The sequence below is a fragment of the Ostrinia nubilalis genome, chromosome 21 (assembly GCF_963855985.1).
Source record: "Ostrinia nubilalis chromosome 21, ilOstNubi1.1, whole genome shotgun sequence".
Taxonomy (NCBI): domain Eukaryota; kingdom Metazoa; phylum Arthropoda; class Insecta; order Lepidoptera; family Crambidae; genus Ostrinia; species Ostrinia nubilalis.
In genome coordinates, this window is record NC_087108.1 from 5,994,324 (window position 1) to 6,005,520 (window position 11,197).

Genomic DNA, 11,197 nt, shown 5'->3' on the forward strand with positions numbered 1-11,197 from the left:
ATGGAACGCGAAAGTTAAAATTTTAAAACTGTAAATAAAAGACATACTGTATAGAAACTGACTCTATAAAAGACGCGTCAATAAATTGGGTAGATAGTTTAAGAAAATTTCTTCACAAAAGTGCAGTGTTTTAGAAAATTTACCTTAATTGCAACATATTTTTTATTATTGTGAAATTCTGAAACCACAAAATGTCTGGAAAGAGGTCGGTATACATATAAAAGTCTACGGAACCCTAAAACGAATTGAGACCAAAAATCTCATGAGATTTATTTTTATCATAATCTACTTAGTTTTTTTTTATTGCTAACTTTATGTAAGGGAGAGTCCGGTAATTTGGACCAGTTTTTTCAATCCCATTTTACACATAGTTTTCTTTTGTTTTTGCTAATGTTCATGGTACATAATTAAAGAGAAATTATTCAACTTGCTATTTCATAGGTATTAATCAACATAATTGTTGTATATTTAGCACAAATCAACAAAATACGAGTTCAGAGCTTCGGTCCAATTTAGCCAACCGGTTCGATAATTTGTACCACAGGGTTACTAAATTGGATTTCAATAAATTTCAAGCCTATAAAAAAACTATGGCAAAATATTATACGATACATTCTTAGCGAATTAGGTAACGAAAAGGAACAGTAGTTAATAACATAGACAATCGATATTGTTTTACACGTTATCACGATTTTGAGTAAAAGTTTTGTAATTCCAATTATCGTAACGCTCACTTGTACCTGGGCCATTCTTATTCTTACGCATTTTTGTGTGAGATGTAAGAATAGCATATGTTTTTAAAGAAAATCAGTGCACTATATATTAATTTACTTAGTAAAATACCTCTATTAACTAGGCCCAATATCATTTTTATCATAAAACTATTAGAAGAATATTTAAAAAAAGTTACAAGTCCAAAATGTCACGGACCGTGTAGTGTGAGATTCCCGGATTTGGACATACAATATTTTTTTCTGAAGAGATGTTATGTTATTTTGATAAATATTACAGTAATTATGCAAGATTAATACATGTTATATAAGACTGTTAAAAATTTATATCAATAATAATTACCATTTTTTATTTTGAACACCAAACGTTGTGTGAGCAGTTTTTGTGTCACAACCACGTGCGCCACTTTAAATATGCGTAACTCGGTAAAAAACTATCTTTGATATTGACATCCCTTGCTAAGTTTTTTTAGAACAGTAACATTGTCATCTTATTAGATTTGCAAATGGCTGAACTTTATTTGAAAAAATTTATTTGAAAAAAGGGACAACCATAACACGTCCATCCCGTGTACGGTTTTTAAAGGTAGGTATCAATGTCACGCTATTGTATAAAACATAATTATGTACCTCATGCAGTATAGTTTCAGATAATTGCACAAGATCTGCTAATTCACATATAGTTTTTTGGATATATCGGACACGTTCCAAATTGTCACGGCCATGGTATTAAAAATGTGTCACTACCGCAAACTATTTAAGTACATGGTCGTGACATTACAACGCGTGGTTGTGACATTCTATTTTTATTATTTTGATAGTTTTTGTTGTTCTGCTAAATTATTTTGTGTATTGTGCAATTTTTAGGAGTAGCCTTTCAGTAAGTGTACTTATTTTTCGCTAGTATGATTTTCTAGATGCCACGAAGGAAAAATTATTGCACTTTCTCATTTCTGCAGTAGGTAATATCAAATTTTACTGAGACAGCTCCCGGTAAAGGCCCTGCAGAGGTGGTCGGAGTTGTTTTAAAAGGAATTGCTATTAACCATATTTTTAGTGGTACGGTGACTATGAAACATGTTTAAGTTGTCAAAACCAACTGTTATGTGAATCCTACAGAAATCTCCTTTAATACCTACTGTGTTTAAGATTTACTAATTTGTTAAGCATATTATCATATCGAAACCATGTAGGTAGCATATCGGTAGCATGATCAGGTAGTGCCAATAATAAAAAGTCTATTTTTTTATTATCTAGTAGATATATTAACTACCTGACGGTATTTTTGATCTCAACTTTAATTACATTTTTGGATGTTCAAAAAAAAGTACATATTACCAAATAACACCTTTGTTGATGAAACGAATTTAGTGTATTTTATTGTTAATCAATTTAAACTATTATGATATAAATTTAACAACATAAATATTATTATTTACAGTAAAAATGTAAAACTGTCACATCCGTGTCATGCAGTGTCACAGCCGTGTTTACGTAGGCTATTTTGTTTTCTTTCCGAGGGCTTTAAGGTTGTCCATATACATCAAAAGTATGCTTTTGGTTTATACTTTCGATACACATCGCAAAAAGTTTAAAAAAAAATCTTTAATTTTTTAAAAAAATTTGGCACAAATTTAAGAATGGCCCACCTAATCTTCTTTGCCAGTCTTTTGCTTTCATTTATTGTTAGTCAAACATAACTACGCTATTATAACTTCAAAATATGATTTGTAAAGTTCCATACAACTTGATGTGGTACAATTTAGACGACTAGGTGATAGTGCTTTTAAAAAATCGGTAAAAAAAATACCGAAACATGTTTCAAATAATTGTAATCCACACAAATTTACGCTTCTAAATAATATATTAGAAACATGCATTGTCAAAAGTTACTTGAAAACAATGAAAAAATACTTTTCAAAATAAAACACACGTGTTCGTTGTCACATATTAATTGCATTTAGTTGTGTATCGCTGAGTGTTGCAATTACAGACATTCAATAAATACTTTACGAAATATGAGGGTGGTACAATTTACCTGGCGGTACAATATACCGAACTCTCCCCTATAAATAAATTTCAACGAAACCATATATTAATCAACTCAATGTTTCCTTTAATAAAATGTTGCTGGGTATCAATTATTTATCGATAGCTTTCCGCCCGCGGCTTCGCCCGCGTGGAATTTTGTCTGTCACAGAAAAACTTTATCGCGCGCGTCCCTGTTTCAAAAACCGGGATAAAAACTATCCTATGTTCTTTCCCGGGACTCAAACTATCTCTATGCCAAATTTCATCAAAATCGATTGCGAGGTTTAAGCGGGAAAGCGTAACAGACAGACAGACAGACAGAGTTACTTTCGCATTTATAATATTAGTTGGGATTTATTAACCAGTAAATATTTTATTCCATTTGCAAAACCAGTTCCGTTATTGTTAGTGCGGTCTGTGCGTGGAAGTGAATCCAACAATACCTATACGACGACATTTTCATTTTGAATTTTATTAACTATTTGTTTTTACATACTTCAATATGTTACAATCAAAACTTATTTTGACTTAGGGCATCGTTCAAAACCATTCGCAAAAATTGGGTGATAGTATTTGTGTGACCAAATCTATACTGTATAGTTTCATCAAAATCAGTTCAGTAGTTTTTGCGTGAAAGAGTAACAAACATGTTATTATCATTTTGTTTTAGTTTAAAATTAATACAGAGAAATGTGTTTCCAACGTGGTATCACGTAGAAGAGCTGGCTTCACGAGTGGTAGCGCAAACGGGAATTCCCAGCGACAGGTTCCATCTTGGGAAACTCATTCTACAGAGCTTGAAAGATGATCCTGATATTGTTGCGCAGGTATTCCATTTATTTTCGTTCGTTTCAGGATTGCCTCAGGATTTCAATAACGACTAGCCCTACACTGACCGCATCCAGGTACTTCGCGACCTTTGCCAGATCGTCGGTCCACATAGTGGAGGGCCTGCCCACACCAGGTCTTCCGGTCCGTGATCGCCACTTGAGAATTTTTCTGTTTCATTCTTATTTCTTATCCTTATCTTCGAACTCTTCCTAAATGCTCTTCTGATTAATTTCATTGCAGGTCCAATGACAGTTAAACTTTCTTCAACAAACTTGACCTTCACTGGGTGGGTTTCATTGGCGGTCACGTAGTTACAAATAAACTGTTTCTATTGTTTACACAGATCGACGGAGCACTGGACGTTTCAGAGACCAACGGATCAGTTCTGGAACGTTCCATCCGCTGCGCCATCGCCCTCAAGAGGCTTGGAGTTCAGAAAGGAGACGTCATGGTTCTGATGGCTCCCAACCATCTGGACCTGGTCATAGCACTCTACGCTGCTCTGTATCTTGGCATACTCGTAACCGCCATCGATATTACTTTGGGCATTCGTGCGTACAATACATTGTTTTTTACAAATTACTAATAGTTCCATTAGCCCTTCGTACTAAGCTGAACATGCTTGTGTCACGAGTGAGTTCACCACAATAGTCAAGCGACGGCGGGGATCGAACCCGCGTTCACTGGATCAAGTCGGCCAGTTCGACCCCTTCACTCGCATCAAGACTCTTAAGAATTGGATAAAAGACATCCTTATTCCTGTTTCAGGCGAACTCGAAGGAAGAATGGAAATTCTTAAGCCAAAAATAATTTTCTGCCAAACTGACCGCACGTCAGATATAGAGATAGCTCTGAATAAACTAAATACAAAACCGCTTATTATAACATTTGATAGAGGAAACAAATGTTGTTTCACTGATTTTCTTCATTCTGACGACATAAAGGTTGAAGACTTTAAGTAAGTTCCTGAAGCTAATTAAAAATCACTTGGAAATATTTTTATTTATGGTATAGTTCTTGCAACTCACGAAGGCGAGTGAGCTTTACTTGTGTGTGTAGGTGTACTCGTGTACATGCATATAACGGTAGTGTAAGGTCTATCAAAACTTTTGAAAAACGAACAGTAGCGAGCCACCACACACATGTAAAGCTCACTCGCCTTCGTGAATTGCAACAACTACATTCGTTCACGACATCCACAAAAAAAGTGAGACGATAGTGTTTTTTTATCTTTCACTTACAGACCTACTGACTTCGATCCAGAAGAAACCGTGGCTGCAATGATGTCAACAAGCGGCACAACTGGCCAACCCAAGTTGGCGCCGCTCACACACAAAAACTTGGCATTATCTGTACGGCAACGATTGTGAGTGTCGTATTTTTTTCCAAAGATGTTTTATGGTTTAAAATCTAGCCTACTTGGAAGCGGGCAGCGCAGGACCGGTCTTTGTGGACTTCCTTGGGGGAGAGGCCTTTGTCCAGCACGCAGCTTGGACGTCAGTTGACTGAAACGAACGAATAACTTACCTATATGGGTGTGCATCATTTATGTAATAGTTGTGTCTATAACTTTGATACCATTTTACCTACTTAGCGATTTGTTCTAACGAACCGTAAATTTTTAATCCAGGTCCCCTTATAACTCTCCTCCACCGAAACTGCTGCTTTTGTTCATTTCTCCCATTTGGTGGGTGACAGCCGTCAATAGCTACGTCCTGTCGACCATATTCCGGGTCACTCGGCTGCAGTCGTCCGCGCCTCGTACGATGGAACATATTCGTGAGCTCATTAACAAATACAAGGTAATACACAGAGGGATGTTTCCTGGGTAAAAAGCAAGAGTTTAGTCCTTCAGTTAACAAAAAATACTCGACAGTCGACACGGATCTTTCAATTTTTCAAAATAATGAAAATTTAAAGATATAAACCGGGCCAATGTTCAAAACAAGAAGCCCGTGACGTCAAGAAGTGCTTAAAAGTGTAGCACTTTGTGACGTCACACGCAACTTGTCACGCCTCTTCTTTATATCTTTGGCGCGCTTTACCTCTATCAATTTTCATTAGTGAGAAAAAGTGAAAAATACAAATGTCGAGTATTTTTTAATTTAAGGTAAGACGGACTAATTCAAACTTACTTTTTTACACAGGAAACATCCCTATTATTATCAAATATAACGAACAATTTATGTGACATAATAATAAACAATAAATTATTGTTAAAACTTTTAATATCATTTCAGCCCCACAGTGCCACATTAAATCCAAACGTGCTGACGTCGCTTTTAACCAGCGAAGGCACAAAGTGTGATTTTAGCTGCTTCAGTACCATTGTTATATGTGGATGTTATTTGCCGAAGTCTCTGTCCGACGCCATAAAGGTAATAATTGCATGATTTAACCGACTGGTAGAGTCCGGTTGCCGAGCAGATAGAATTTCGTCCAATGACCCCAAACTACATATTGCTGTCGCGCTCGCACACTCACTGCGGCCGCCCGTCGCACAGTCGAGACGAAATTCTATCTGCTCGGCGACAATCTCGGCGACTGGACTTTAGTCACGGTTACTGGATCTTGCGCTATAAGGGTCATTCCACCGGCCAAGAAAATCACGTGTCCGGGGCCAAAAAGTACCCGAATATCATAATATTTTATTAACAAATATTTTTATCTAATAGTATAACATTGGTTCTTGTTGTTAAACCACAGAGATAGTTAATAATAGTTAATTAAGTAATTAAAAAAAAATCGTAAGTCGTCAAAAATTGATTACCACGACGTGTCCGCGCTCCCGATTTCAGAACAAATTTGCTCGTATAAATTAATCCGTTATTATTACCGCTTTCAATGCTTATGTAATCGATTACTGATTAAATAGATATTGATAAATTAAATACGATATAACTATATCACTAAAAGGTTTTGTAAAATAACTATTTGAAGTTGTGTCCGGGCGTTAACCGTGATTACCCCGACACGTCGCTAATGTGCGCCTACTTCCCTAGCTACGCAATTTAGAAACGAGCTCTATCCTCCCCCGTGAACCTTTAGTGGTGGCCTGCGTGCCGAGGTGATCGGTAATGCAACTCGTCGCAGGATTTCGGAGTTATCGAGATAAGAATATGATTACCCCGACCTTGGTTCAGTGCACGATTGATTTACTCTATCCTGTTTTTTTAGGTTTCTTTACATGGAAAGTTCTTGAGAATGTACAGGAATAATGGTCCATGTAACCGCATTTTTGTGTATTAAAACATATGGGATTCAACTTACAGATTGGGCAGGGCTCAGGATAAACCTTAATTTTTTGACTACCCCGACCTTGATTACCCCGACTTTTGTCACCGAGTAATCAATAATACTGTAATTTTACTAATGAATGATTAACTAAATAACGTTTAATAAGCAAAATTACCCTTTACTAAAATGAAATCCTATCTCCTATTAATACATAATATTATCCCTCAAAATTGGCAAGACCCCTGGACTCGACCTTATCACCGCTGAAATGCTGTAAGCCGATGTAAACTCCGCCGTTAACGTCCTGATACCTGTCTTCTAAAACATCTGGATGGAAGAGGAAGTCCCAGACGACTGGCATAAGGGGCTTCTAATTATTGTGCCGAAAAAAGGGTAAAGCAAGGGTATCAGTACCGGAAGACCCAAGAGATGCGATCTGGAGTGAGGAATTGCACACCGTTGGTGCAGAGGATGTCCAACGAGTCCACAATTTCACTTACCTCGGGAGCATCGTTTCAGAGCCTGGAGGTACTGAAGAGGACATCACTTCACGCATTGCCAAGGCCAGAGCTACCTTCGCACAACTTCGAGCCGTATGGCAGTCACGGAAATTGACCCAAGCAAGATCAAAATATTCGGGTCCAACGTCAAACCAGTTCTGCTCTATGGGCGTGAAACGTGGAAGGTCACTAAGGTTATCTTGCACCAGCTGCAGATCTTCTTCAGCCGCTGTCTTCGCCGAATTCTCCAAAATCTTCAAACGACGAACTTTTGGAACGCTGCCACGAAATACCGATCGTTCAGCAGAATAAACGCTGCAAGTGGAACTGGATCGGCCACACTCTCCGAAGGGACCCCGATCACATCCCCAAGCAGGCTCTAGATTGGAACCCCCAGGGAAAATGCAAACGTGGTCGCGCCAAAAAAACATAGCGGCGCACTGTTAAGACTTGGACCGAGATCAAACGCGAAGCTCAAGACCGGATGCGATGGAGGACTATTGTGGACGCCTTCTGTCCCATATAGGAGACATAGGACATTGAGTCACTAATATTATATGTATAATAAAATGTATATTGTATGTTTTTTACTCTTTTACGCAACAACTACTTAACAGATTTTGTTGAAACTTTACAATATTGTCGTTTATACATCAAAATAACAAATGGCTAGTTATAATAACATTTATTGTACCATAACTTAAAAAAAACCTTGGAAAATAAAATATTTTGTTTTATTTTTGATTACTCTGACTCCCAACTTTGATTACCCCGACCATGAAAATTTTGATGTCGCATAACTTTTCATTCCTGCTTGCTACAGATGGGCCAATATAAAAAATATGCTCGTAATAATGTCTATTTTGAAATGTTTTACCTAAACTTACTCTAAATTCAAAAATAAAAAAGGTCGGGGTAATCAACAAAATAATCCAGATCCGGAGAATGACCGATAAATAAATAGAGAATTATAAACTGACAGAGTTCACAAATATTTTAATTCTAATATCGTCAAAATCGTCAAATCAAAGTGCATGAGTCCAAAAGAAAGATATCTTCTTTTTAAAGTTTACTTTTTAATCACACTTTTTTTGTAAAAAAAAACAATTCACAGGTTTTAGCACCAAATGCTGTAATCGTGAACATTTACGGCATGAGTGAGTGTGGCGGCGTGTGTATGACATGGGACGTCAGAGACCCCATAACTTCCATATGCACTCCAAATGCAATCCGGTGCACGACCTACGGCCATCTACAGTACCGGGTAAATAGTTTCACTTAATTTAATAAAGGCCTAATAATATTATTAAATAAATAAAATTAGCCTGGGTTGCACTATCTTACTTTAACTTTAACAAACGTGAAAAATCTGTCAAACTCCATACAAAAAACACCGGTTATTGTCAAAGTTAGGTGGTGCAAGTACATTTTAATTTAACACTGTGCCATCTAGTTCCAAAGCTTAAAGATTATCTGTGATATTGATGATGAATCAAAATCATCAACAGCAGGTCATAATATCCACTACAGGAACACAATTTTGTTATTTTCAGTTAGTAGACATATCAACGTTGGAGGACATCGAGGAACCAAACGTTATAGGAGAACTATGGCTAAAAGGGCCCAGTGTTATTAAGGTATCTCTTAGTTATGTCCTTTACAATCGGTTCTTTAAATCCCTGACTACCGTACCGTGATACCTTTCTAGAGTTTGAGTCAGTGACGGAGGTATGGGAGTGGCACCACCTCTAGCATGAACAACTTTCGTCTTCGAATCGTTTGCGTATTCGACAAAATTGATACTCAACCTTCGAATTAAACGATAACGTGACAATTTTGATTCTCAAAATAAGTTTCGTGCAACCATTTCTCATACTAAGTTCACTTTACGACACGTTCACAAGGGCGCTGTTGTAGTTTTGGTACTAAATCTTTTGATGGCGATTCGAAGACGCAAACGATTTGAACTCGAAAGATTTTCGTGCTAGCTATACAGAGGGGTGACATTATGACGTGACAGAGCATTCAAATCTGAAGTCTCGGTGACGTTTGACGTCACAATAACACCCTCACGTGCCGCCCCCAAGTGTTGGCGCCGCTCACATCTAACACCCGTTTTCACACACGATACTTGCTTAAGTGAAGCAGCAAATCAAATGCACAGCGTTGAATAGAGCTCTGTGATTGGCTCATATGTCACCCTGTGCGTTCATGCGCACTGTGAGTCCTCATAGTAGGTAATGTTTGTGAATACGGGCGTAAAACTTGCCATTATCTATAACACCTTCCCCTTGCCGCTCCCATACCTCTGGCACTGACACAGCTATGCACAAGACCAGTAGCTATGAAATATATTGTTTCAGGGGTATTACAATAACCCGGAAAGCAGGAAAGATACGTTTTCAGAAGATGGCTGGTTCAGAACAGGAGATATCATGAAGAGGGACAGCAATTACAATTACTTTTTCGTAGATCGCGTGAAGACGCTGATCAATTACAGGCATAAACTGGTAAGAGACATTTAAAATATTACAGTTGATTGAAAATCTGAGATGCCTTATAAGTTTCAAGAGAAATTCCCAATATCACGAATTTGAAATCAAGAGGCAGAGAATAAGAGAATGGAGTTTAATATTTCTTAGATTTAATAAAGCCTTAGATGGATAGTGAGCGCAAGAACAGTGAAGCACTCAAACTAGACCACTGGCTTAGTTTTTCCCACACAGTTGACAATATCAAACTAGTCAGTGCCTGAGCAATGGGAGCGGCACGGGAGGGTGTTTTTAGATGCCAATAACGTCAGACTTTAAAATATGTGCTTCAGATTTGTATGCTGTCACGTCATAACATGTCAGTGTCACTCTCGTTCCGCTCCCATGCAATGCATCTAGGAGTTATTAAACTAAGATTGGCATAACGGGACTATTTCCACCTCTCGTTTCCACCGCTGCAACTCCTGTGTAGCCAGGATCTACAGCTTGACCGCCAATAAAAAATATAAACATTAGATTCCTTTTACAGGTGTCGCCTACAGAAGTGGAAGAGGTGATTCGCAGCCACCCAGGAGTATACGATGTGGTGGTCATTGGGGTGCCGGACGAAGGGTATTGTGACTTGCCCGCCGCGTGTGTGGTGCCACGAACTGGGTATACCTTGACAGAAGAGGAGATTAAAGATTTGGTGAAAGGTAATGATCAAAATAATGGGCAGGCCTCCCACTAGGTGGACCGATGAATCTAGTGGAGATCGCAGGAAGCACTGGATGCGAGCAGTAGAAATGCAGGACCGTTCGTTGTGTAAATCCTCGAGGGAGGCCTTTGTCCAGCAGTGGACGTCATATCATTTGGCTGAATCGAACAATGATGAAAATTTGCAATATGTTGTTTTGACAAATGAAAATTTGCGTAAAATATATTGCAATATATTTTGAAAAAGGTTTTTTGGCCAAACATTATTTTGTGATTTCCCTACATTTTGGCTAATTCTGAGTAAAAAGGCTAAAATGTAACTTGGTTGCTGTTGGCATTCGATACAAAAAGGGAATCGTATTTTGCCAGCTGAAATGAATAAGAACGCAGGTTAAAGGTTTCCATTTATCTTTTTTTTTTTTTTCAGAAAATCTTGAAGACCATAAACAACTTAGAGGAGGTGTTGTGTTTATGGCCGAACTACCCACAACCGCCACTAGCAAAACTGACAGAAGAAAACTGAAGGAGATGTTGGCCGAAATGAAACTCGAATGATTTTTATCATCATAGCTATAAAGTCCGGTCGCCGAGCAGATAGAATTTCGTCGAATGACCCCAGGCTACATTATCGCTCGCGCGTAATTATTATTGCTGATAAGTGTGGGTAGCTTGGGGTCAT

At 37.9% G+C, this 11,197-nt stretch overlaps 1 protein-coding gene across 1 annotated transcript; it reads left to right on the forward strand.

The window, feature by feature from the left end:
• The first annotated feature begins 120 nt into the window (after positions 1–120).
• LOC135082451 (luciferin 4-monooxygenase-like) lies at positions 121–11,197 on the forward strand. Its single transcript, XM_063977247.1, has 12 exons — positions 121–205; positions 3,433–3,589; positions 3,937–4,144; positions 4,362–4,551; positions 4,837–4,959; positions 5,224–5,395; positions 5,834–5,971; positions 8,445–8,594; positions 8,884–8,967; positions 9,694–9,840; positions 10,352–10,517; positions 10,946–11,197. Exons 1-12 carry the CDS (start codon positions 192–194, stop codon positions 11,071–11,073), a joined length of 1,677 nt encoding a protein of 558 aa, XP_063833317.1. The 5' UTR covers positions 121–191; the 3' UTR covers positions 11,074–11,197.